Source organism: Scophthalmus maximus, chromosome 10 (assembly GCF_022379125.1).
Source record: "Scophthalmus maximus strain ysfricsl-2021 chromosome 10, ASM2237912v1, whole genome shotgun sequence".
Classification (NCBI taxonomy): domain Eukaryota; kingdom Metazoa; phylum Chordata; class Actinopteri; order Pleuronectiformes; family Scophthalmidae; genus Scophthalmus; species Scophthalmus maximus.
This window is the reverse complement of record NC_061524.1, coordinates 10,116,955-10,144,391: the sequence shown is the minus strand read 5'-3', so window position 1 is coordinate 10,144,391 and position 27,437 is coordinate 10,116,955. Positions and strand designations below refer to the sequence as shown.

The window sequence follows — 27,437 nt, the reverse complement described above, 5'->3', positions numbered from 1 at the left end:
AAACATTCGCTAGCTGCACGTCACGGTCTGCATTCTGTAGCTCACAGTTTCACAATCCTTTGTCAGGGGGCAGTACGGTGTTGAACATAATCACAAAGCCTACATGATGATAACACATGCAGCTAATCCCGCCAATTGATTAATAAACCTCCTTAGCTGCACAGGAAGCTGCGGTGAGTCACATCCACTCAGGTGCTTCAAATGGAAGACAAGCATTACTACTCTAAGCACAGCATTACCACCTTAAGATGGATTGTGCATCTTGCATTGACTGCCAGCGCATTTTTCGTCACTACAGGTAACACTAGTCTTTAAAAAAAATCTCTTCTATTAATAGTGAAATCAGCACTTTGGCTGGATAAACGGAAATTCCGTACAGAGTTTGGTGAAATAAGGCACAAATGAAGTTGTTGTGTTTTTTGGCACTGCAGCCTTGACCCAAGCAGTCAGGGACAACAGGGCTTTGTAATCAAATATGACCAATTATATGTATGAATTAGAAATAAAAGTGTTTTCTGAAAAAGTCTGCCTCAAATAAAGGTCTGTTACCCTCTGTAATTGAGGTGAAAAAAAGTCCCTGTCATTATTTGTAGAAATGGAGTTATAAAGGCCAGCTCTGCAATAGTGGGTGAATCTATTTAAAGGGAAAGGAATACCCCATTGCCCCCCCCCCCCCCCCACACACACCCCCCCACACCCCCCTCACCCCCCTCCCTTTTTCCTTTTTTTTAAACTATCATCCTGAAGGAGAAAGCAAGCAACCGATTGTGGATTTATCCATGAGCTACGTTGTCTGCACAGCGTGAAATCTCTGCCTGGAGGACAGCCGAGCATAGCTCTGTTCACCGCAGCTCCGGAACTGGAGCATTAAATGCAATTTCCAACAGGTTCGGTTTGGGAGAACAGCGACGCTGAGGGGATAAAGAGACAGTTGGAGAAGATGACAGGGGAATAAGATGGTTTTCTCTTTGGATAGTGAATTGCAGGGCTTCCATTCCGCATGTCATCGGTTTCGCTGTTCTGCATACAGTGGCCGTCTCTTCTCTCTCTCTGGGTCTCATCAGGTTAAGTTGCCTACATGCACACAATCCCCGTAATGGCGAACCATTTGGATGATCTCCCAAAGCCACAGCAGTAGGGATGATGAGATTGCATTTTAGTCTTGGTCTGTTCCCTGGGAGATGGTCCTCTGTCGCTCACCCTGGAGACCGCATTGGGCCCCCTCACACAAACCTCTGCTCCGCTCTCTGCACATTGGGTTGAAATGTGGTTTGCTACTGCACGTGTGCTACATGAGTATACATTTTGTGTCCTTTCTTCTCTGTGTGCTGTTGCCTGAGGTTGTAGCCTGACATTGATATCAGCTGGATTATTTTAGGGAAGGCAATCATCCCGCATTTTAGCGCACGGCGCTGTCCAAAGCATTTCCATTTGCATTACACTCAGAGGTGATCCAGTTGTGTGCATGTGTGTGTATGTATCTGTGTGTGTGTGTTGGTTGAAGGCAGAAGCTTCATAACGCATTTGAAATCGCATCAACACAATTGCACACTGCACTCTTGTGATGACCCTGAATCACTTCCTGTCTTTGCTGTAAACACAATTTAGAGAATTTCAAGTTTAAAAAAAAGTAACTTTTAAGGAGTATAAAAGTGTTAAAGTTGTTTTCCCACAGGCTTTGGGAGCTTGGTAGAATAGAGGGGCTGTAACATTCCCCATCTGGCCTCAGAAAGACAGTCAAGAAGCTTGTAGCAGGGGAGTGAGGGCACGGGGGGGGGGGGGGCTAAAGGACATTCAGTACAAGCTTTCCTTGCCAAGGCTCTGTATTGTTAATGCATGTCAGGCAGTTTGAAAGTGCTTGGCTTTTGTGCCTTGATTCATTGTACCAGCCACTGAGCATGAGAAAAGAGTACATACAAGGCCCCTTTGTGGACCTCAAGTTAGTGGCGAGGTCAGACTCTGAGTTTTACCCAATGCTTTTCTTATATATAAAACTAGTTATGCAACTCCCTCCAGGGAACTGTCAGCATGTCCTTTTTCTGGAGCATATTGAGCCAATAGGCTGCTGGATAGAAAACTGCTTATTACAACTGAATGCTTTGAAAGTGTCAGCAAAGCTAAATATTCTTTTCCCCCCCTCATTTTACCCTCTGGTTCTTCCAAGCTTTGTTTCATGCATTGTTCATGCAAAGTTTAATTTCATGCATTTGAAGTGATTGACACTGAAGTAACTGACCTTTTAAAGCATTACCTTCCTTTGTGAGGTAGAACGCACTGAGTGTTCTCTGAGTATTGCATGCTTGTATTTTTAAGTATGTCGACAAACAGACAAGTTTTCAGTTTATGACAAATGTGGAGCAGTATGAGAAAGTGAAGATCCGTATAATTGGACAAAGTCCATTAAGCAGTGGCAGTAGCTCCGTCTTGCCCGACACATGAAGCTAAATGCAGTCTTCAATTGAATTTTCCTCAGTGCAGCTGTTAGCACTGCTTGGTTGACAGGAGGGAGTAGACTATTTGAATTGGGATTTGTCCTGTAAGTCATTTCTGTTGACCGATTCCTGTAATCATCTCGCCTTCTGTGACTCTCAAAGTTGAGAGCCTTTGGACATATGTTGGCTTTGCTTTTCTAGCTGTGGCTCTCTTTATCATCTATCCAATCTAGTCTTGAGTTGTCAGTCATGACATATTTGTAAAAATATAGATTTTTTTCCCCCCTGAATTTCAAATGATGGTATGAAACATGCACTGACATTTAGATAGTAGTATATTTAGTTATTTTGAATCACACATGTATGTGAAGCATCACTGCTTTCTGGAAGAAAGCTAGCCCCCTCTAGTATCTTGTGATGATTCCTCGGCACACACCCAAAGCATTTCATCTGATATCTTGTTACATGATTTAGCAGCTCTGACGACATGAGGATCCAATGTCGTACCCACTGCGTCGGCCCATTAAAGAGTTTCTCCCCAGGGTACTAGGGCAGATACAGGATGTCATTACTGCTCTGTGCTGCTCACAGAGTCTTACTTAATTCTATCGGTAAGTTTAGCAGATACCTAAACTAAGCCTTGAGGACTCATGACATTTTTACTGCCGTCAATGAGTTGCCAAATATATTGCGCAACAGATGCCTGTCTTCAGCACTCGCAGCTTGACATAAAACTGCGATCCCAAGACTTGACAAGCTGTTCCTGTTCACACATTCATACTTTCAATTTCACCTGTGGCCTGATTCCCTGTTTCAAGTGTATAGAAAAGTGAAGAAATAAAGTATAACTTGACAGGGAACATGATAGACTTCAGTCCAAGGCGTGAAAGGTAATCGTGCTGTGCGGCTGGGGCAGGTCGTCTGAGGACACGCGGGCTGTTGGTGCCCTTACATTTGGAAGAGACTGCCACAACTCATGACATTTAAATCCCTGTGCTGTTTGGCCGCAACAGCTTTGTGCCAGCTCCCAGAATTGGCTTAGCTGATGAGTCGCCCTCATCCACAATGGCAGTTGATCTTAGATCATGAAACTAAACTTGCTTTGACCAAATATGTCTTTTGAGTGCATTATTAAGAACGTTATCCAGTTTTGTCTAAAATGCTGGATCTAACAGTCGCATGTGGCTTAAAGGGTAAGCAGAGGAAACTCAACACACTCTGGATATGATCCTGCGAGTCCATCTGACCTCTCTTCCAGTTATTCTAGTAGGACTGTTCTTCATAAGCAGCGACGGAGTAGAGGACTGTTTGTTCTGAGAAGCATCAAGGTGTGAATCTGCATAAATGTGTGAATGTGGAGCAGGCCAGTACTAAAATAAGGCTTGTACGCTAGGCCAGTGTTGTCGGGTTGATGTATAGGCATAAGAAACAAACTTAGGCATGTGCTTATACACTGGGATTTGTTTTTATTCCAATGTGAGCATCATTTAATTAATTTAAATTAAATGTCAAAGCTAAATAACTGTGGTGTATGTTTCACTAACCTTACTTCTTTCACAGGTTTGTGACCACTATATGTTAGAGTATAAGAGTAAACATCAAAGTATTTTACTAGTTCCATGAAAAAAACACTTCTGTTTAACAATACTTTGAAATTCCCTTAATATCCTTTCAATTCACCATTTTATTTAATTCGAGGTGCTGGATGTCTGACATTGCTTTGCCTTTTCTTTACTACTTCTCTCTTTGCTTGCTCTTACCTTCCTGTAAGAAATGAACCGAAAAATAACACTAATAGAACCAATGTTGAACTCTCCAAACAAACAATGTAGTTGTTTTCATTCCAGAGGAGATGTATGTCATACTCAGCTGCCCTGGTCGTCCCTTTTGTGTAATTTGTCATGTGTGGCATTTATAAGACAGCTGACAATGAAACTTAACTTTGTCTTTCAGGGCTCTAAGCGTCTTCTCAGATCAAATGAGTACATCCTCCCACCCAGCGGACTGATGGAGACAGATCTGGAGCTCACATTCTCACTACAGGCAAGGCCTCTGACATTATACTGTGAATTCTCACACTGATACGTCAGTTACTTGACAGACAGGACTGTGTTAAAGTCTGTATCCACTCTGGTGCCCCCTCTTAACTCCTTTGGTGTTGGATTCTTTTCTGACAGCAACATTTTTAAGCTCAAACTATTCATGCATTTTTCTACATTTACAAGATTTTGTATAGTTAATATCAGGCACAGTTGTTTTGACTCTGCCTGTATCACAAATTGCCATGTGATTTTGTGGTCAGAGGAGGTGTTAACTGTTGTTACTGTACAGTATGAGGCGGCAGGAAATGCCTTTGTTGTTTCTGTTGTTGAATAGGATGGTTTTTCTAAGTGCAACCTTACTCATTGCAGAAATGAATCATCCCCGAAGTCACTGAAGTAAACGTTTTTATGTTGGGATATTTCAGATTATAAATCAGAGAAAATTACATGCGTGGTGACAGTTTGCATACTGTTACAGCTCGATGGCTTTAGGGGTGAACTAAGCCAAGAATAAGGTGCATAATGTGTGGAAAGTAGACATGACACCTAAAACATGAGTTGAGTGAAGCTTTGTAAGAGCACGCGCAGAACAGGACATGAAATAAAGCAGTGATGTTCAATGTGTGAAACTTGACCTTACAAGCTATCATGATGAATATTAGAGACCGGTCGGAGACTATGACTCCAGAGGAAACGGACATGAAGGATGAATAGAGCTAATATAAGGAAATGTAGTTGTGAAATGAAAATGAAATGCAGAATCTTGGTGAGGGCCCGGCCACAGTTGAACTGACATAAATTTGTCAAAAAAATAAATATATATATTTCAGAAAGTAAGCTTGCAGATGCCGAGAATGTTGGTTTATTGCTGGCATCTGAATACAGTCGGTGAATACAGTCAGTGTATATCTGTTGAGTGGCATAAGTTCTTCAGTTAAACCTTCAAGGGTTTAAGGAAGAGTGACTCCACTTAACACAGTGAATAAATACACTCTTGTTTTATTATTTCAATTTTATGGTTAACTAAAAACAAAAGTCTTCATAGAAAATAGAAGCAGAATGAAATGTTGTTTTTTTTCATTGAATAATTGCAAATTATGGAGCTACAAAAAAACAAATTGAATGCGGTGAAATAACTGCATGTGGTTTTCCAAGTAAAGGCTGATGATGAATATATTTGTGCAGGCTGCATTGTTTATCTGACTTTGTTTTTGTTCTCCTCAGTACCCTCATTTTCTGAAGAGGGACGCCAACAGACTGCAGATCATGCTGCAGAGGAGGAAACGCTACAAGAATCGAACCATCCTGGGCTACAAAACTTTGGCTGTGGGAGTTATCAATATGGCTGAGGTACTGTTATAGTTCCCAGACTCGGGCATCACTTTGATCATTTCATATCATGTTCCATTTTCTGCCATTTCCCTTCTCTCTTCAAAAACATATCACTTTGCTCAGGAGTTTGTGATTGCGTCCTTGCGTTTCTCTGACAGTGACTGACAAGGCTATTAGCGTCTTTTTTACCCATGTCTTGGTTGCCAACGAGAAGGCTTCTTGTGTTATTGTGTCTTTTCAGATGATTCATGCTCATCACACGTACTGCTGTGAGATTATGGGCCATCTGGTGCAGGCTTCATATGCACTTTTCTCCAAACAGTGTATGTGGTCTTGTGATGCATCAATAATGGACTAGGAGTTTATATAATGCCTCGTGATGATTTTATAATCATATAGATATACTATGAAGTTCTTTTTCATTAGGTCTTCATCCTGATCCAGAGTGGATTTAATATTTATGTCACACTGCTGGGCCACGAAGATCCCTTTTTTTTTTTTAAGTGGCTGAAGTAAAGGAGTTTTCATACTAAGCTGGGACGATCAGCGTTTCCAAACTTCTCTGTTTTAGGTAATCCAAAAGTCCAGAGTTGTGTGGATGGCAGACGTAAGCTTAGCTGCAGTCATGCCTTTTAAATCGAAAGGGTAATAATGTGGATGTAACCTTAGTACATTCACAAGCAACAACCAGTGTTTTACACTGACCGCAGGTATACTTCTAATGACTACAGTGAAAAAAGGATTTGGGAATTGGGCGTTATAAGAGTAGATCTCTTGCTCAGGATATAAATCAACGATGAGCGAGGGGTCATTTGAAATTAGAAATACAAAGGTTACATTTTTCAAAACTAATTACAGCAGCTGACGTGTCATCCATGCTCACCCAAAGTTACTTTCCTGCTATTTTCACATAGCCAGACCTACAATGTGGAGCTGTTGATTGATTGTGATTGCACAATGAAAATATTTGTCAAAACTTGACATTTTCCGTCTGGTTAACTCGGAGCTTGGAGATTGTGGTTGTTGTTAAGCAAAGGGGATTTTGAAAACGGTACCAAACCAGAAGCAGGAATAGACCTGGAATACCTTATACCCAGGGTGTAGATACGGTGAGTCGGACCACTTTCCTGCAGCAGCTGGACGGAACCGACTGACATCTGAAAACCAGACTAATGCATTACTGCAGCCACTCAACTGCTGGGCTGTTTTGCTGGGATTTTGTGGTGCCTGCTGCAGTGAAACAAGCCATAGTCAATGAATAAAAACTAGATTTACCATTATTGGATCTCAGTAGGTAATTATGTCGTCATATGCTGCGCAGTAAACTCTCCCGTGCCATCATTCTTGAATCTGTTGGGGCATTATATGGGAGGAAGTCACTTAACGGACTTTGCACAGTGTATTCAAGTACACCCCAGACAGTGTTTTTGAGCCAACTCCCTGTACGGGGATTCATCAGGCGAAATATTAAAAGTTATCCCCCAGATAGTGCTTAAAGGGAAAGCTCATTCCTTCTCGTCTGATTCAAAACAGTTCACGCCAAATGTGTTGCACTGTTTGACTGGATGATATGGAGCAAATTGGCTCGGCTAATGTAGACATTCAGAATGGGAAAGAAGTATTGTGCCGATGAAGATTTATTTGCAGATAGCGTAGCTGTCAGCTTGTAATCCGTTGGTAAATCACAGAGAGCATAAAGCAGTCTAACCGAGGCTGTCACAGTCTCTGTTGGATCAGTATTGGCTCATTAAAGGGAGCGATACAATTCTCCCATCCTGCCTCGCTTCTGAAGAAATATCTGTTCCCTCTGTGACTTCGACGTGTTTCTACTGAGTGATCGAAAGATGCAGGAATTATTCAAGACATGAAGGAGGACTTTCTGTTGAGACAGATGAAGTCTGAATATCAAATCCTATGTTGTATTTATTGTCAGTGATGTTGTCTTTTTTTTCATGGATTCTTCAAATCAGTGCCAGACCTCAATTTTAATCTTCCTATATCCAGGTGATGCAACACCCAACAGACGGAGGACAGATTCTGGGTCTCCATAGCAACGTGAAGGAGGCGCCAGTGCGCGTGGCGGAGATCAGCGTGTACTCTCTGTCCAGCCAGCCCATCGACCACGAGGACGGTAGCGGCCAGGCTGGCCGCAAGACCAAAACCTCAGGTGGGCACAGCCGTCTCCTGTCCCCCCTACACGGGCTTGTTAGACAGGCCTGTACTCGCCCTGCCGGGCCAAATCCTGTCTGTAATTTCAGCCATCCCTGCCCAGGCCTCTCTCTTCCCTCCTTCCACATGGCTTCTATTTCCCGACCGTGGACAGAATGAACTCTATTAATCCCAGGCCAACCTATTGCCAAGGATATGTAATTCTCTTCAGCTATGGTTGTTATGTCGATTCGAGAGTTCAACAGATGTAGGGCCTATTACCTTTCACTGCTTTATTTCTGGGCTGGGGGGAATATTGGCCCCCGCTCTCACTCGAGCCTTCATCCCGCGATTCTGATCCCTCGCTGTTCTGGATGTTATTAAGGAGGCCGCTCAAACATAACAGATGAGCTCATGCGCCGAGTATTAAACTGGTGTCACTCTGAAGGAAGGAGAAGATGTTTATCTTTTCTCCTCTGTGCAGTGATCCCTAATGCTAGCCATTCCCTCCTAGGAACGTAGAACAGGATGTTTCACAGGAAAAAAGGAAGTCTGATTTAGCCGTGAAGAAAGAAAAAAAACAAAGGGCTCCCATCACCTGGCCTGTCCTCGGCTGTCAATCATACCATCAAAATCGACCTCTATATGATTGTGGCTCTTCAAACCAATACAATCTGCTGTGAAACACAAGAAGGGTAGTGAAATGTTTCCATCACTAAAAAGTCATTAAAAATGAATCATTATGTTCGACATGGATCACAAAATGAGCTCTGCAGACTAATTTTCAAATTACATTTCCATTACTTTATGGCAATCAAATTTATCCTCTCATTATATGCTTTGAAAATGTTTTTACATTACTAAACGTTATATTTTGTTCATTAGTCAAAACAGGTCATTACTGTTTAATTGATCTTCAAACTTACCCTGATATACACACAAAAACACACTGAACGTATAATTGACATTAAAATATAATAATACTGTTTCATATAATTAACGTTGTTTTATTTTCAGTGAGTGTAAGAGCAACATTAACTGAAAAGGAGAAGATTGCATATGGCATTAAGGAGGCTTGATCTTACTCAGAACAAATTGATTCCTTTAGGGGGTTTATTTTATTCTAAAAGAAAATTGAGTTTGAGTTTCAGCTCTATGAGGCTGTGACCTTGGATTTCTTCTCTTCTTTTAGTTCAAAATTTTAAGAATGGGAGTCTGTTGGTGGAAATGTGCAGGTTTGAATCTGTGCAGATGTAATGTTGTCTAATTTAATGCTGGATGTTCTGATGTTGATTTGTTTGTGTGTCTCTGTGCTTGCCCGCCTCAGACCGCTCCCCAGACATGGATAATTATTCTGAGGAGGACGATGACAGCTACTCTTCAGAGCAAGAAGCCAGTGATGACGCAGTTCATGGCCAGGTCAGTGCCAGAATTTACTTAAGTGTATACACATTTGCAATTTGATAAAATACAAGAAATTCAATAAATGAGATGTCATTTAGCTTAAAAAAACAGATCGGCTTGTCACACTTGTGTGTGCTGTTGCATAGTTTTGATAGAAGGTGAAGAGTTTTGATTGTTTTTATTATAATATAATAGATTTCTGATATTGGATCCACCTCGTGTTTTAGGATCTTTATGATGAAGACGATGAGGTCAGGAAGCCCAAGAAGGCCCGGAGGAAAATGATCCGAACCACCTCAATGACCAGGGTTAGTCGGCCGCACGGACTCTAATGCTCGCCAATCATTGACTCTCAAAATAACACGAGAACGGTCTTCGCTGTCAGACAAGCTTTTAAGAGAAAGTACACTCTGTGTTCCACTTGTTCAAGCCATTAGGACGATGTGGATGAGCATGTAAATGAACACTGGGTTCACTGGACTGATTATAATGGTCTTTACATAGAGCGGCTGTGAATGAGTAATCCAGTGGACGGTTACTGTAGAACTGAAAAGCCCGAGCCCAGCTGTCATGCTTATTTAATCATGACAGCAATTCCCTTTTGGGGGTGGGGGTTTCCATTATAACTGTATGTCTTTTCTTTCCTGTTGCAGCAACCTAACTTCAAGCAGAAGTTTGTGGCTTTGCTGAAGAGGTTCAAGGTGACCGATGAGGTGAGTTGCCAAAAGGATAATTGCCTCTATTTTGATTGACACCCAGGAGGCCGCGTTCAATGGCAAAGCAAACAATGTTGCGGAATTTAGAGGAGACGGTATTCCCCTCCCTGTGCATCCGCCTGGAATTTCTCGGTCCCATCTGTTATGAAGACTTTAGTAAGTCGACTTCAGTACATATCACTTATTAAATTGCACTCGAATGCAGGACAAAAACGATCTGTAGCTCTAGTTGTGCTCCTGTCTGTGAAGAAATCACTGCCACAATAAAGCTACAAGCATCATTACAATGCCAGGCTGCATTACCTTCGTGCTCATGGATGCATGATTCATACACTGCCATTAGCTGCGATCCATATGCAGAATCCATTAACGGCCTTAGTCTCCACCAGTTAATCTAATGACAAATGTAGACTCTGAGGCTTTTTTTCATATTTAGTTTAGTGTCTTTCTCCTTGAGTCCACGTGAAATGTTTGTGGATTCTGGATAAAAGCTTATAATCAGGTCATCGGCAGGAAGTCGACCATTCGTGTGCAACAACGCCTACATGTCCTTTAGCACATAATCCGTGTTCGACCATTATAATGATAATTACGAGTGAACTTTGAAACCTATAGCAGTCATAGTTCCCGGTCTTCTTTCTGATGTCAGACTGAATGAGCATTTGCTCTACCTGTTCTACTCATCCTATTACTTTTCCATTTACTTTAAACCATCAACACCGAGAGACGTGTGTACATGATTTAACCCAGTGACACTTACACGGGCCAACAGGCCGTCAGAGTTGGGCCTCGCTGGATGGTTCTGGAAGCTCCCGGTGGCCTGATGATCTTTTATCACATTCCCTGTCTCTAATCTCCTCCTTGTGGCCGGGCGGTGTGCGGGGTTACGGCTCTATAAATACATAGCCGGGAGGAGGAGAGTGGACAGACTGTGTTTATCTGCTCCCTGCCAGCTCCTGCACTTATGGAGTGGCATTAATCACCTGATTAGTCCACAAGGCCTGGCTGTGTGCAGTTTCTATGATATACATCCCCGCTGTGCAGCTGGCGGACGGAGGCACAGAACCTTAGCTCTCCCCTCTAGCACACACTTACCTTTTAATTGGCCTGCTTATGGCCGAGGCAGGGATTTATTTATAGCACAGATTGTTTTTCATTTTACAGCCGTCAATGTTCTCATTCAATCGCTCCATTAGCCCAGCTGTGCAAGTGATTCGCTAATGCACAGCACCAGTCGCTCCCTACACTTATTCAATCCATGGCCATAATTACAAATCCCTGATTACAGTGTGCTGATGTGTTAATGATGTGTCTATCCTGCGTGGCAGGTCCTGGACTCTGACCCAGTGGACCAGACCCAGGAGGTGGAGGAGGACCTGGACTTACTCTACGACAGTCTTGAGGTGTACAACCAGAGCGACAGCGGGCCAGAGATGGAGGACAACGAGAGTGTCCTGAGCACACCAAAGCCTAAACTCAAGTACGTCTGTACTCCACCTCTTTAGTATTATAATTCTAGTTACTAAATCGTTTCACATTTAGTGTGAAATTCAAAATATACCACTCAATGTGAAAGAGATGGAAAAAGTGTTTATTTCCAAGCTTTTAGTTTTCTTGAATTCAAATCTTTGTTTCTGTTTTCAGGCCGTTTTTTGAGGGCATGTCTCACTCCAGCTCTCAGACAGAAATTGGAAGCATACACAGCCAAAAGAGCCAGCAGAGAGAGCTGTCATATGCTGTAAGTTGATCACCGGACACTCTGTTAACAGGCCCCCTTTGATGCCTCTCAGCGCCACTGTTCACCCATGAAGTTCTGCCTCTCGATTTCTGTCGAGGTTCTTTTTGTAAACACGCCGTTATGTAAAGGAACTGCCCCTGCTCAGTGTTTAAATGTCTGGCAGTCCTCAGTGCTTATTGTGGTTCAGGGATTCCCAAGGATTCCCAAAGACCATGGTACCACAGGCAAGATATTTTGAGCATGAGCGCAATGCAGCCCACCAGCTCCCACCCCTGCAAAATAGGATGGGGCCAGTGGTCCTTAGCCTATTCACCCCTGAAGTCCTCCAGTATTTATAGGGACTGACACCCAATGACCTCTCCACCACCAGCACCACCACCAACACACACACACACACACACACACACACACACACACACACACACACACACACACACACACAAATATGCTTCCATGCACAGGGAAGAAAAAAAGATTGGCTGTAGCAGTCTCTGAATTCCTATTCAGATTTATGGCACATTGGAAACAACAGGGGCAGAGAACGAGAGAGACATGTTGAGTCTGATGGCGATAGAGGGAGTGCTGTTTATAAATATCTGGGAATCCATTTTAGCCTGTAATAAAACAGGCTGGAGCATTTCAGACGGCTGTAGCTGCCCATTTTACTCAATAAATGTCTTAAGTTGAACTCCATAAACACATCTGCGAGACAAAACGTAAAGTATTTGTTCTAATGTGGAAATTGATTTAAGTAGCTGTTACGAGATGCACTTAAACACTTTGTCGCGTAAACTTGAGCACACAAAAGTGTAATTTATACTTTTGGACTTTATATATATATATTTATATTTGTATACAGAAGTAGTGACATGTTTAGAAGCCTGGAGATATTTATACTCGACTGTGTGGAGATACCACTGTGAGCAGATGGAGCATAATGCTTTTTCTTTGGAGCTGTGTGAAAAGTGAGTTAAAAATGTTTTAATGTGTGTGCCGCGTGTGTGTGTTTGCCCTGCAGAGTGGAGACTTTCTGACTGTGGAAAGGTGTAAAGTGCAAGGGGCTCGGTATCAAGATGACAGTGTCGCAGAAGCAACTGTTGGGGTATGTTTTTGTTTTTTTGTTGTTTCCACTAAATCCCCCTTGAGCATCTCTTTCTGAATTTTTTACTTCCCGACCCCCCACCCTGTCCACTCGAGTGCTCTTCCTCCCACGGGCCTTAGTTGTTTTCCAAGAAAAATTTCAAAGGGGAGGGAGTGTGCAATAGCCAGCAAACCAAACAGCTCAGCCATCCATGATGGATCAGTAGAGCAGACCAGGCCGCCCCATGCCGGAGAACTCTTGACTGACGCGGATCGACGGAGAGTTGTTTGTGTTTGTTGTTGTCTTTCTGCCGTCGGGTCCGTCTAACCTGCTGCTCTGAGCCCGGCTCCCCCTCTGAGCGCCTGGCCGCTGTGCCACTAACCCAGTTCAACCTGAACATCTGAGCTGCCACCTGCCAAGAGACCATGACTTTTTATCTCATCTGTCATGGTGGGCTTGCATCGTTATCTCCGACCACAACAGCTAAGCTCCATTATTCAGCATGCCAGCACTTTCAGACCTCCCTCCCCACCTCAACACTTTTAACCTCCAAATGCTGGCTGCAGATGCACCACACAGAGAGAATGTACCTGAAAGGGAAACTGGTGTAGTTTGATGGGACATGACAGTGCCAGTGTTGTATGATAAAAATCACTGTGATGACTGTATTTTGCCCCCCCCCCTTTCTGTTCAGGAGCCCGAGACTGACGACAACGGGCCGGTGCCGGGGCCGGGGGAGGTGAGCAGCTGGGATGTCAACACTGAACGGGTTACCAGCACTGTTGGCAAGCTCTGCAAGACGGAGTCCCAAAACCACATGTCTCCAAGGTAAATTGTTGATACAACTGGACGCACACACACCAAATAGCGTTATGTCATCATGTATGTAGGCCGGTTACGTTGTTTTTTAATTAAAAAAAAAAAAAAAAAAAGTTACGTTTGTTTGCTCTCTGTCATGTATTTTGAGCTCCTCGTGTTTCCTCTCCTTCTCAGTAAAGTGGAGAACAAGCTGCAGAGGCGTCCTCGCAGCACCTCCATGAAAGACAGACAGAACTCCAAGGCGCAGAGCGACAGGACCAGCAGCATGGAGAGCGAGTGCTCCCCAGACTCACGACTCATGGCACAGGTAAAAGCCACACGTGGATGTAACTGGGGATCTGTTCTTTTACAGGTGTTCCAGTCAAGTGGAAATGTGCCTGCCTGTGTCTAGCGTTTAGCAGTTTTCAGGCATGGACTTTGGAAAATGTCTGAGAAATGGGGTCCCGACATTTTTCGAATTTGACCTTTCACATATGCAAAACGCAGGAGGAGATTGTCCAAGTCACCAAGAGGTAAACTTCCGGAAAATGATGTGGTGTCTGGGTAGAGCATGCAGGAGTCAGGGCATGCCGATCTGTGGATGAAAGCAGTGTTTTTGTGGACAGTCGTCAATGCGCCCACTCCGTCACTGTGAATTTTCCATATGTATGTTGCATTCTCACATACTGCGGAAAAGACCCGGGAAATTTTCGGGAAAATGTCTGGACTTAGGTGAATGCCTGATGACAGCAGCTTCAGACTCTCTGCTTCTCATTCGTCTCAAAGGTTCCCAGGAAGTCTGTGTACGACCAACTGAACCAGATCCTCATCTCTGATGAACGCCTTCCAGAGAGCATCATTCTCATCAACACCATGGAATGGCAAGGACAGGTGTGTGCTTTTGTTTACGCCACATGTCAGTCATAAACTCCTGAATTTCATCTATTGTACATACTGTAGGAAGACTTGCAGGATAGAGCTTACTGGCTAGACGTGTTACAAGCATTTCCTGACATTATTCCAAATTCGAATACTCTTTTTGTACCCCAGTAGCGTGTTTTTCCTGCTTTCTCTTCAACCCGATCAACCCTGCCTCTTGTAGATCCATTGAGTCATCGTGTCCCTCTCATTTGTCTCTGTGCAGTATGTAGCTGAGTTGCTCCATGAACAGGCCCAGCCCATTGTGTCCACCTGCTCTGCTGCCGATGTTCAGGCTGCCTTCAACACCATCGTAACTCGCATCCAGAGATTGTGAGTCGCATGCATACATAACACACACGCTGGTTGAATGACGCAAGCCATTCAGGAAGTTTGATCTTGCCGCTTGTTATCTCGGAGTCGTCCTCGCAAAGAATCGTGTGTGTGTGTCTGCGATGGTTCGCTGCCAGAGGATTCCAGGACGCCATCACTCTGCTGAAGTGCTCTCAGCCTGTGAACCCATTCTATCAAAACGGGTCTATTTTCTCTTGAAAAGCCGAAGTTCAATCTTCTTCTCTCTTGTTTATTTTTTATTTTATTTTTTGGATCCAGCCGCCCGGCTGCCTCCTCAGGAAGTCCTGTCAGTGGCAGACGAGATTGTCACACACTTGCTGTGTCGCTTCTGTTAAACCTGTTTTCTCTTTAATACAGCTGAACTGCAACTTTTCCACTCTCTCCACACTTGCTCCTCAGTCAGTGTGTTCACTCCAGCTGGGCCCACGTCATCTAGAGTCATGTACATCTCTGATGTTAACGCACGCACTCGGTGCTGTCACTGCTTTAGCTGGCTGCTGTTTTTTTCTTCCTCAAATCTTGTCACTGAGCCTAAGCAGAACAGGTCTTTTTCTGCAATTGGAAAAACTTTTACTATCTCAAATCCTGACGCATTCAGCTTCAAAGTCCTTACAGCTGTTGTAATATTTGGTTTAACGTGAGGAGACTTGCATATACTCGCAAGCACCTGGCATTTCAAATGATAACGTACAACATATCCTGGCTCTCGTACAAGGCAAGATCGGTTTGAAAGCAGGAAAACCACTGTTGACATGTCAATTTTTCAGACATGCATAATTTCTCCCACACTCCCTCTCTGACCCACATCGTTCACGAGTTGGATCTCTCTCTTCCTCTTATTCCCTCATGCCCTTCTCTCCTTGCCTTAACCCTCGCAGCTGTAACTGCAACGCACAGACGCCGCCGACGATGAAGGTGGCGGTGGCTGGCGACCAGAGTTACCTGAGCACCATCCTGAGGTTCTTTGTGGAGCAGCTGGCCAACAAGACACCTGACTGGCTCAGTTACATACGCTTCCTGGTGATCCCCATAGGTACGTCAGCCATGATTAGTACAAATTCTATAGGAAATATCAGCCTAACATGTTCGTGTTTGTTGTACACGTGAACATTTGATTCTGCACAGGTTCTCATCCTCTGGCAAAGTACGTGGCCTCGTTTGACAGCAGGTTCAACAGCATCTTTATGGACACTGCGTGGAGGGAGCTGTTCTGCAGGACAGAACGGCCAGCCTCAGGTAGGATGTGTGACTGCAGAGCAAAGTCTACATGTTCACCAACTGGAAAGGGAAAAGAAAGTTGTCAGGGGCTGATGGATGGGGAAAAGAGATGGCTACAGTCTGCTTTATTGTAGGGGTCAGCTCTAGGTCATGGCGCTACTCCTCCGCCCTGGAAACCGTCTGTTGTTGGCAAAGAACAACAGCAGATTGTCAGAAATTAAATGGTTTTTTTTTCCCCTTTCCCTTTTCCATTATGGTTTTAGTGTTAAAGTTTTTTTTGCCATTGTAAAATTCGTGAACTTACTATTAGTAAAATAATACATTTAGGGATGAATCCAAGTAGCTAAAATAAAGACATTTGGATTATTATTCCGGTTATTTTATAACTTTTTGTAGAATTTTGACTTTTAACGTAAAATATTAATGAGATTTGACTTAACACCCAGTTTTTTTTAGTCTTACAATTCTTGATTCACACTTGTTAAAGTTTCTATTCTCATCCGTGTCCTCAATTTTTCAGTATTTCTGCCCAGACAAGTCCAGGTCATTTTTACCCATCTCCAGCCTAGTAATTAACTTCATTTAGTCCCCATTGACACAAGAGTCCTTGTCTAACACATCACGTTAAATTATCTTCAAAGCAGTTGCAAGAAAAGAAAATCAAAGATGTAAAAAAAAAAGGAAAAAGTGAGATGTCCTCCATTTTCCCCCATTAATTGTTTTATCATCCTCACCTCTATAAAGGAGGCAGTGTGTGGATAGAAATGACTGGTTTATCCGTTCACAAGGGGAACTACAGAAAAGCAATAGGGCAAAACAAATTGACATTCAAAATTCCCCAGTTTCCACATTGCGAGGTGCCAAAAAATGTGTGTCAGGCTGTGTTCGCCCCACGGGCCTTCTGTCTGACACACTATTTATCTTGTGTGTCATACGGCTCACTTCACCCACGTTTTAATGACATTTTACACGCAGCACGTGAAATGTAAATGATTAATGCACAGTCTTCTAGCTGCGTGTGAGAAATTAGCAATTTCACCTCGGTTGTCTTGCAGCTTGTTAGTCAAACGCGATACAGGAGGTTCACGTTGCCGACGCTCTGTCTCTCTGCTCCCTCGCAGATAACATAGATGTAGCAGGACGAGTCGTTCAGTATCTGGCCGGTGCCAACGTGTCCCACCAGTTCCCCATCTCAGAAGCCATGCTCACCTACAAACAGAAGAGGTACAGTCACCTTGATTATTCACATCCGTGTATGCTCATGTGCTGCATATGTGCGTATATGTGCTGGCATGTTTGTTTTTGTGCCTTTTTAATGCTCTGAGCACGTCTCTGTTGGAATGATTCTCTCACGTCGACTACAGATGTTAATGTTCCTCTATTTTCTCTTTTTACTAATTTGTTAGTCGGTCCTTCATTTAGACTTCTGCACCTGAAGTGAACGTCAGCAAAACCGCATGAGAACGATATTGAAATGCATATGCATGCGAAGCATGTGTTTACAGGCACATATACATGAATGCGTATTTAAACACACACACGTTTTTCACACTGTAGAGTTTCAGCGGTTTATTCTGACACAAACATGTCCAGAAGATGATGGATTTTCATTTATGGTGGAACATTTAACTTGATAGTTTTCAGATCAGCGCAGGCCCGTTTTGACAAAACCCTGCATCGAGCCGGTCACCACACACACAGTCACACTCAGCAGACAGTCCTTTGCATTTCTCTGTGCATTTGCTTGTTTTTCTTTCGGAGTTTTGACCAAACCCCTCCCCTCTTTTTAACAGTGGCTTTGTGCTGGTCAGAGGGTACGAAATACAACACGCAGTCTTAACACTGTTGCATTCCTTCTCCCCCCCTCTCCCCCCTTTTGATTTGCTTTCAAGGAAAAGGAGTTTGTATTTTGATTTTTACATCAGGTATCTAATTCGACTCTTGGTTTGTTTTGCCCTCCCTAGTTTCTCTCCTCCATTTTGGCTTGAGCTCCTCGCTGTGTCTTAACATTTCCCTCTTCACACTCGATACTCACTGTAACTTCACTTTGCACTCTGTCCTGACTTGTCTTTGGTTTGGTGTGACTTTGATTCTTACTCTTGTCCTCTGTGTTGTTGCTGTGAAGATTTGCCTAACAACCTTTAAAAAAAGAAAAAACCCCACTTGATTACAAAGTGGAATGGTTTTATGGCTCATGCAACCAGCAATATCAGTGTCATGGGAAATGTTACATCAATAGAAGAAATTTAAAAAGACCCACTAGCTGCTCTTACTGAGAGTTTTAGAAGGATACGCATAAGCTGATTTCAGACATGCACTGAAGTCCGGACATTTTCCTTAAATATGTCCAGAGGGGCTTTATGCGAGAACACAACCGTCAGCTGCGGACATTTTGGGGAACTTTTCCCGCCAGCCATCGAGTGAAATTTTCAAAAATGTCCGCGTGACGTGAGCCCATGTGAGAAAAGTAAAGTAAAGTAAAAAAGCGGGCGTGTTGACGGCCGTAAACAAAAAACACTGCTTTTCCCAGCAAACCCGTGGTCATGTCCCTGCCTCCTGCGTGCTCCACCCCGACGCCACAGAATGTTCCGGTTATTGTGAACCCGTCCGACTCTCACAATCTCCCGCTGCCTCCGTCACACGTGAAAGGCAAAACTCTGGAAAATGTCTGAAGCCAATTTTAGGGACCTTGTTTTGGAGTTCATGAAAGCAGCTTAAGGAAGTAATTAATTCACGACTAGCTGCTTCAGTCCTGGTGGGTTTTTGTTTAGTGGTAATATTGCAATGCAGAACCCAATGTAACACTGCACTGGAACAAGAGCCAGCACCTCTCCTCCTCGTCCTCCCGTTGTTTGCTGTGGGTGCAGTCTCACTTTGCAGGCTCGTGCGAGACTGCGAGAGAATCGCCCACTAGTTTTTGAGCTGCACTGTTGGTTGCCGCATGATAGAGGACATCAGCAGACAGATAACACGTTCTCAGCTCTTCCATGCTGGGTCGTTTGGTGCATTTTGCTTTTTAGGGTCTATCGTCTTGGCCGGAAGGATGCTACACTCCTGGTGTCCTGTTGTTTTCCTATCTTTGTATAGTGCATATTGTTGAAGAACAGTGACAGTGCTCAGCAATTTAGAGGCGTAGGGTAAAAAAGCCACACAGTCAATATGTCGGGGCCCAAACTATCACTTTGAGAGCAACGTATTGAATTAGCTCATTGTCCCGAAGCACTGGCTGACAAAGAGAGACCCCCTCTTCTTTTGGTTGTAAGGAGCAGTCCCCTCAATCATTCATCTCATCGTAACGTGACCCCAAGATGACCCCATTCCACCCAAGCCAGTCATGTGCCATTACCTGTGACGGGTCATGGCACAGTCATCCTCCCTCCAGGACCATTGAGTGTTCGTGTGCACCTTCTTGCTGGAAGTGTTCAGATCCACGTCTGTGCTCACTCTCTTTTCTCTTCGCAGCCCCGATGAGGACTCCTGTCAGAAATTTGTGCCATTTATTGGGGTAAGATTTTTTTTTTTTTCCAATGCGAAGGTGCCACAAAGTATCCCTCATTCTGTATTCAATGTTATTTAACACTGGAACTTTATAATTACAGGTTGTGAAAGTTGGGATTGTGGAGCAGAGTCTCTCGACCTCAGGTAAGAAAGGACATTTTGGAAGGTTGTAGTTACAACAGGTTAGTATGTTCAACATTTTAATGTTATATACAAAATCAGACCAGTAAAGAAGAAAAATAACCCCAGACAATCCAGTTTCATTATATTTAGTTACTTCCTTTACACGATTATGACCTCAAGTGTTGTATTTTCACACAGGCAGGTCATTTATACATTTACAGTGTTTCGTTCCACTTTGGAGCTTTTGCATGAGATAATTTCCCCCCCAATTTGCAGTGGACTCAGATGATGCGATGGGAGGCAACACAAGCATCCTGTCCTCCCCAACGCCCCCATCGGCTGGTCTGTATGGGAAAGAGATCGGGGGCACTCCCCCACAGTCTCCCTCCGTGTCCACCGCCCTGTCTGGAGCTGGGTAGGAAAAGACACCTCAGCCACAAATACAAACGCGTCGTATTTTTCTGTCTCACTTTAGCCGCTATCGTCCACTCTGTGCAACGTTTCTCATTTTGCCTGTTTTCCTTTGGTTAGTTCTCCGTGTTCGGGCAATGAGGTCATGGGGCTCCAGGTGGACTACTGGACGTGGCAAGGCCCGGAGAAGAAGAAGGAAGGTGAGAAGAGAGACGTGGGACTGAAGAACACCCTGAAGAGTAATTTCCGTTCACTGCAAGTCAGCCGCCTCCCCTGTGGAGGGGAGCTCACCCCGCCACCCAGCATGGCCATGACTGTTGTTACCAAGGAGAAGAACAAGAAAGGTACATTTCTGACTCAACCGTGCACATAGAAACAAAAATAAGCCGTGCAAGAATAACATCATTTGTTTCATATTTAGCTAGATTGCATCTGTATGTTTTATTCAACTCTGCTTTAAGCTTTAAAGGTTGAAAAATACCTATTTAGCAGTGCATTCCTATAAAGTGTGGCGGACTCATGATGGACACTTTTTAAAAATAGATTTAAAGATATTGTCTTTTTTTTATCCACACATTCTTTTTCCTTGTCAAAAACTGGTGCCTACATTACCCACAATGCAACTTGACAGCTCGGTTGGACATTCGGGTGTGTTGTGCTTGTAACAGCTCCCTCACACAATGCAGTCGTACTTCCCAAGACCTGTAAACGGCCTCTGATGTGTAAAATCATCGGAGTTCCCCCTTAAGTACAACAAAAAAAATATATATATATATGTGTGTATATGTATATATATAAATGTGAATAAAACAACCTGGCTCACTCTCCGCCTTCCTCTTGCAGTGATTTTCCTCAGCAAAAAGCCCAAGGAGAAAGAGCTGGACTCTAAGAGCCAAGTGATCGATGGGATCAGCAGGTTGATCTGCACAGCCAAGCACCAGCACACGATGCTGAGAGGTGAGACAGTGCTGCACTGCCCCCTGGTGCTGAAACCACGACTCGCCCCGCGTAGAATAATGACTGAGCTCCTCTTCTCTGACAGGGCCCGGCATGTTTACTGTGTTTGTCTTCTGTTTTCGTGCATTCTAACCGTGATCCCTTCTCTGTCCTCCGTCCTCAGTCACCATTGATGGAGTGGAGTGGAATGATGTGAAGTTTTTCCAGCTTGCTGCCCAGTGGCCGACGCACGTCAAGCACTTCCCGGTGGGAATCTTTGGTTACACAAAGCCCGTGTGACCCCGGCCGCCGCCGCCTCATCGACCACCGCCAGACTCTTCGCACTTGTCTCACCGAGAGGCTGCAGAGCATCAGAGGAAAAGCCAACTGGCCCCTGGCAGTAATAGTTTTCCTGTGGAAATCTTACTGACTCATAACCGTGTTCAATACACAATTTCATGTTGTCGATTGGATGTTTTCGATGTCGTTGGGTGTTGTTGTTGTTTTTTACACACTACAGAAAGAACAATTACTATTTTGTAAGATTTGTGCTACCGCCTCGGAGGTATTTTGAGGTTTCTGACAATTTGCCACATTTCGATAATGGCAGCTGTGTTTGCACTTTGTTTTTGTTAACATTTTATTATTTCTGTGAAATCCTACATTTATTGTTACTCTATAGACAATGGAGGAGTGTGGTGGTGATGTGCAGTGGCGTGCGTGAGATTGTTTGTGTTTGTTGTTGAAAGTTGGAAAATTGCTGTGAACCTAGATGGAATCCTTCTCTTCTAACTCAGTGCTCCGTTTTCTTACTCGTCCCTTTACTTTCTCAAAAAGGTCAATTTTTATAGAAAGGAACATAATATTCTTTTTTTTGTCTCGTTGCTTTTAAGCACACTGTACCTAAAGCAAATCAAAAAAACAAACAAAAAAACAACTTGAGCAATGTATTTTTGAAGGTAGCTATAATGAATGTAGCTATGACACATTTGTAACACCTAAGCAGCTCATCAAATGATTTCATTAATGTCAGTACTGGAGGTTTTGTATCGATGTTAGTATACATTTGGACTGTGCAGTAACTTAAGAAGCAAGGTAACGTGACACACAAACAACATATTTCAACTCCCAACAGCTGAATGCCAAATTTAGTTGCGACTGTCTGAATTGTCTTATTGTTTCAAGGTCCTGAATATTTTTTCGCACACTCCCCGTGTCGTAATGTGGCTTTTCTTGGAGTATATTCAAGATGTGTGGCAGCGTTTCTTTCATGGCCGCCCCCGTGTTTCAGCTCCCCTGAGAAGACGACTCGCAGACCTGCAGGAACTTAGTAAATATTGGATTCCTCCAGATGTGCAGTGATGTGCCAAAGTCAAATTTGTTTTACAGTGTAACCACCAGAGCTCTTGGCTCGGCCAATCCTTATTGTTTGTTCAACTTAAAACTAATATATAATGTACTTGTGGTCCCCATGGAGATCAGTATTAAGATTACTGAGTTGATTTAAAAAAATAGAGATAAATCAAATTATCAGATTATTGCTCTACATTTGGCCAAATGTAAACTCATGACACTTCCTAACCAACCATTGTGCCCTGTAACACTGGTTCATCAAGGCCGGACACGCACCGGAAACCGACCCTGTAACTGATGCGGATGGCTCGGTCGGGTCATTCAGTATAATTGTGTTATTGGTGAATCTCTAATAAGAATGAGTTGGTCTGATTTGAAACACGCTGCAAGTATATTTTGAAATATAATGAAAAGTGTACGGAGTCTGGCCAGATGTCCAAGTCACTGCCTGTGGGGGCGGGGGGGTGTGTGTGTATGCGTCTGTGTCTGTGTAGGTGTACTATTTGTTCGATGGTACTCCCTGAATAGTGTTGTGTGGAATTCCATTGCAAGAGGAAACTTAGGACGAAGGGCCTTCTGTATGAGTGTGTTTTTTTTATAGTGAAGACTTACAAGCTTTGATAGGCTGGCTTTTTTTTTTTAAGCATTGTATATAAGTATATACAAGATGTACTATTGTGAATTGCAACCCCCCTCCCCCCTCCACTAAATTGAAAGCACAACTAGCTGACCTTTATTTCTTGACATAAATACCAAATATATATACAGAACTCATGACTATGAAGTAGTTGACTTGTACAATGCGAACACTAGTAGGTATGTCATTGCTCATACAGTTCCCTCACGTTGTAATGCACTTTCATGTGGTTTGAGACACATTTTAGCTCAAATTGGGACACACTTTGGTTCTGAGGTGGTGTTAGAGGTGTTATGAAATGTAAACCACTACCTGTAGTCAAGAGAAGGCCTTTGATTTTAAAAAATTATCCTTTTTTAAAAAATTTTCATGAGGATGTTGTTTATGTTGATGGTTCTCAAAACCCTCCGGGGTCTGGAAAAGCATCTCGGCCGTCTGTTACATAATGAATTTTGCCACTTGATGTTGAAGAGCTTATTTTGCAGCTGCCATCATACCTGTCTGCCCGCGACGATACAGTCAAATTTTCTTGTATCCTGCCTTTTTTTTTTTTTTTTTAAGGGTTCACCGTCTCCTCTCAGTCAGGGGACCAGGTAACCCCAACATATTCTTAATCTCGGGCAGTGAAGTGTTTGCCAGGGCAGAGTTGTTTGAGGGAATTTGTCATGTGACTTAGCCGTTTAAATACTGAATTGGCTGAATGACAAAAGGATTTCAATGTATCTGACCTCAAGGTTGTTGGTTTTTTTGCCCTAAATCTAGAGATAGCATGGGGGTGTTTTACAAGGCTGGATCAATGAGCAGGCATGTTCACTTTTTCACCGTAATTAAGCACTGCAAAAAGAAAATTTAACATCCGCGTTAATGTTGTTCAACGATGGTCAAACGACATGCCATCTCATTGCTCCGGTGACTTGAAGTGCCACCCAGTGTCTTTGCACAAACCCTATTTTAAATGACATGACAGTATTTTTAAATTTACCACTAAAAATATGGGTTACTCTGCATGTTTTACTATAGATGTAAATATGTTTTGGATTTTTATATCGTTTTGTTTCTTTCCATGCTCTCACAAGCAGTTGTGTTTAATAAAATTTTTAATCTTCTGTACAAAAAATGTGTCTTTATTCATATTATTTCATACAGACCAGAATAATATTACAAGGTGATGATACAACAGACTCCAGTCATGTTATCCAGCTGTGATTGGGGGCAGGTTTACGTAGCTCTTCATCGAAGGCAGCGCTCTGATCTTGCGTCCTGCCCAGCCGCCCTTCCTCTGCCACAAGCCGCTCGAGGGGCGGACGCCAAACCAGCGATTGCGACCAGCTTTGCCAATGATCTGTTTGTTGTGGTCAATGTTGGATACACGTCCCACCGTTACCATGCAAGTCTCCAGTACCTGGACGCGTGAAAAGATGACAACGTTAAATTCAGAGCAGAATATGAGTTTTGTTTTTACGACACCCACTGTAAACTTAATCCAGGTGACCTCACCTGAACCTGCTGCTTTGAAGGGAGCTGAACGATGGCTGTTCCGTTCACTTTACGCAGCAAAACACCACTTGTGCCTGAAATCAAATAGACCCCTTGCATTATGTATGCTCTTCAGTATTATTTGGTATCATTTGGTTACACTGAATACAAGTGGACACACTGACCTGAAGAAGATTAATTAACCAGCTAAATGTGATACATTTGCAGGTTCCAGCTTCTCAAGTGTGAGATTTGCTGCTCCTTCTACTTAAAATCATTATTAATTGATTATCTTTGGGTTTTGGATTGTTGACAGTTTATTTATTTTGACAATGATCATTAGTTTCAGCTCTACAACTGTTCACACTACACTTGTAAAGATTAGAGTATAATTTCTAAATAATGAATCCACAAAAAATGACATTACCTGCTGCACGAATGTACTCTGCTCCCTTCCCTGGTTGTATCTCCAGGTTGTTCACCAGTGAACCCACGGGAAGAGCTCCAAGTGGGTAGGCATCACCTTCATTGGCTAAGACTGGCAGAGTGAAACGAAAATGACTTTATTTTGTGTTGAACACTGGTTTACAAAGTCCAGCATCATCAGAGATCCACCAAGTCGGTGTCATTTCAAAGCAGCTGTAGAGCTGCTGCTCATACCTGCCATGCGTCCAATAGCTCCAGATGTTTTAATGACATTTCCAGCCTGCATGTTCTCCGTAGCGATGATCCATCTCTTACGGTTGCCTCCAGCAATCAGGGCGATGTCAGCAGACCTGTACAGACGACACAGATTATAAGAGACCGACCGCATGTTCTCCATCTTTACTACACATGTTGATATGAATTTATTATTATAGAAGCACAAAAGCTGCTCTGACCTGCACGGGTCGTATCGCACTTCCACAATCTTCTCCTCGAAAAAGGACTGGGTCTCTTTGCCTGGTTCATGGCGCAGTCTCTGGAAGTCGATCCACCGGTACCTTTGTTTATGGCCACCGCCGATGCCGTGCGTCCGTACCCTTCCTGAATGGTAGAGAAGAAGAAAAAAAGAGTTGAGAAACTTGTATCCCTCAGCTCTAGTCTGAAGTATCACAGTTGACTTCTGATTGATGAGTAAGATGAAACCTGAGGGGAAATGATTCTCATAAAACAGCTGCTTGGTTTCATATTACGAACTAGGGCTGCGCCTAATGATTATTTTACCAGTTATTCACTTGATTAACTGACTGAAACAAAGACCAAGGAAAGCAGCGAATCCTCACAAAGGAGAAGCTTGAATTACGTTTAGCATTTTTGCTACAACTAAATCGGTTATGCAAAATAGTGGCCAATTTAGTTATTGTCCATTAACCAATAAAATAAGTTTTTTTGAGAAATATTTATTCTACTGGCTGATTTTAAACTCGTATGTGTGTTCCTGATACAAGTTTACATCAAAAGATGATTTTGCTTATCTTGACTGTTCCAAACTCTGCGTCACATATTGTAAACACGTGTACAAACAGAGTAAATGGCAACTTCTGTATGTTCAAACCCCATACATCCAGGTATTCTGCACTCAATATCTGTCAGACCTGAACTGGACTGGTCCTGAGGACCAACAGGCTGTTTCAGATTCGGAAGGTCTTCACCGATATGTGAAAAGCGAAGGTTGCATGTAGACACGCGACCCCACACTTTACCTGTGTGATCTCGGCCTCCTGTCTTTTTCATGCCTATGGGTTTGACGGTGTACTTCTCCCTCTGCTTCCAGAATGTCTTGTTCTGCTCCAGAGGCGCCGTGGTGAGGAAGCCTCGGCACGGGCCCACTGAGGAGGGCACCCGCCGGGCTCGCAGCTCGCACTGTGCCGCCACCTGTCCACACACACACAGGAGACACACACAGCTTGGGTTGGTGCCCTCGCATGTCCCACTCCTCCGGTGGTGGCTCGCGGGGAGCGGACGGTCTTTACCTGAGAGGAGAGCAGCGCGGGCTGGGAGAGCGTCAGGGCGCGAAGAGCTCGGGTCAGACACGTCAACGCCATCACAAGGTCCTCCTGACGGAGAGGAGCGGCGACAGAGAGGGGGGGGGGGGTCGCAGCGTCACTGGGCCTCAGCTTTACTGTATTCCATACGAATCAACACATTCGTCTCCTCAACTCAATGACGTCGCTCACTGCATCTGTATTAATCTGTCGTCATCAGCCCCCGCTGAGTGGCTGAAAGAGCCATAACACGACTGTCCACACAGTACTCGGATAGGAGGGCGACGCTAACCGCAGCTAGCTTAGCCTGTGTGTAAGAGAGGTTAATTGGGTTAAGTAACTATGTCTGCCTTTAGTTTTCTCTTTTAGTGGACACCTCGATAATCTATCCCCTGTACAAATTGCGCTTTATAACCCCCCGTGTAACAGAGATATCTGACCAACCTTTACGTTTGACTTATTTCATCCCGAGCTTCCCGTCGGCGTCCTTCACAGACAGCCCTGCACGCCGCGTCGCGCAACTATGACGTAGGAGAATGGCTCGACTGTATTTTACAAGTGGAAGTTGACCATTTATTACGATTTACTATTTGGTTGTTAGCAGTGAACGGGGTTCATATTTCAGTCAGTCATATCATCCATTTAACGTCTGAAAAAAAAAAGAAAATGAAATAGAGGAGTGTTGATGTGTCACAATCTAGCTCCAGTATGAATCTTGTTACAAACTCACAATTTCTACATTAAATATATTTATTTTCACCTCTCTTTTTGTGTTTGGTTTTTTTGGTCTCATTTATCCGACTTTTCCGACATTTAGGGCGATGTTAGAGCAAGGGGCTTTTAAATCTGCTAGGG

At 43.5% G+C, this 27,437-nt stretch overlaps 2 protein-coding genes across 3 annotated transcripts in view; one reads left to right on the top strand and one right to left on the bottom strand.

Annotated features, from left to right (window-relative positions):
• The window catches only part of zmp:0000000755 (phosphofurin acidic cluster sorting protein 2), a 43,455-nt gene extending 19,199 nt beyond the window's left edge, over positions 1-24,256 (top strand). The window contains exons 3-24 of the mRNA XM_035605268.2: positions 4,386-4,475; positions 5,699-5,824; positions 7,811-7,973; positions 9,282-9,373; positions 9,586-9,666; positions 10,012-10,071; positions 11,403-11,554; positions 11,719-11,812; positions 12,831-12,914; positions 13,588-13,721; positions 13,887-14,019; positions 14,478-14,582; positions 14,836-14,942; positions 15,842-15,996; positions 16,089-16,199; positions 17,303-17,405; positions 19,644-19,686; positions 19,781-19,823; positions 20,079-20,217; positions 20,334-20,557; positions 21,057-21,170; positions 21,334-24,256. Of these exons, the coding sequence (XP_035461161.1) occupies positions 4,386-4,475; positions 5,699-5,824; positions 7,811-7,973; positions 9,282-9,373; positions 9,586-9,666; positions 10,012-10,071; positions 11,403-11,554; positions 11,719-11,812; positions 12,831-12,914; positions 13,588-13,721; positions 13,887-14,019; positions 14,478-14,582; positions 14,836-14,942; positions 15,842-15,996; positions 16,089-16,199; positions 17,303-17,405; positions 19,644-19,686; positions 19,781-19,823; positions 20,079-20,217; positions 20,334-20,557; positions 21,057-21,170; positions 21,334-21,449 (2,469 nt within the window). The 3' untranslated portion in view covers positions 21,450-24,256. The remainder of the gene's footprint in view (positions 1-4,385; positions 4,476-5,698; positions 5,825-7,810; positions 7,974-9,281; positions 9,374-9,585; positions 9,667-10,011; positions 10,072-11,402; positions 11,555-11,718; positions 11,813-12,830; positions 12,915-13,587; positions 13,722-13,886; positions 14,020-14,477; positions 14,583-14,835; positions 14,943-15,841; positions 15,997-16,088; positions 16,200-17,302; positions 17,406-19,643; positions 19,687-19,780; positions 19,824-20,078; positions 20,218-20,333; positions 20,558-21,056; positions 21,171-21,333) is intronic.
• On the bottom strand, positions 24,248-27,167 carry mrpl2 (mitochondrial ribosomal protein L2). 2 transcript variants are annotated; one of them, XM_035605271.2, is made up of 8 exons: positions 27,027-27,167; positions 26,571-26,654; positions 26,301-26,472; positions 25,497-25,641; positions 25,276-25,391; positions 25,043-25,153; positions 24,637-24,710; positions 24,248-24,541 (listed from the first exon to the last, which is right to left on the bottom strand). In XM_035605271.2, exons 2-8 carry the CDS (start codon positions 26,640-26,642, stop codon positions 24,332-24,334), a joined length of 900 nt encoding a protein of 299 aa, XP_035461164.2. In that variant the 5' UTR covers positions 26,643-26,654; positions 27,027-27,167; the 3' UTR covers positions 24,248-24,331. The 2 variants fall into 2 exon arrangements, with proteins under 2 accessions (XP_035461164.2, XP_035461165.2); XM_035605272.2 differs by having other exon boundaries at positions 26,571-26,719; positions 27,027-27,094.
• Positions 27,168-27,437: the final 270 nt, after the last annotated feature.

What these genes read in the sequence shown, in the direction of transcription:
- mrpl2 (XM_035605271.2), bottom strand. Translation starts at nt 26,642, where the DNA reads ATGGCGTTGACGTGTCTGACCCGAGCTCTTCGCGCCCTGACGCTCTCC. An exon ending in AGCTATTGGACGCATGGCAG is followed by an intron (nt 25,154 to 25,275) that starts GTATGAGCAGCA and finishes TCACTCTGCCAG; the next exon opens with TCTTAGCCAATGAAGGTGAT. An exon ending in CTTCAAAGCAGCAGGTTCAG is followed by an intron (nt 24,542 to 24,636) that starts GTGAGGTCACCT and finishes TCACGCGTCCAG; the next exon opens with GTACTGGAGACTTGCATGGT.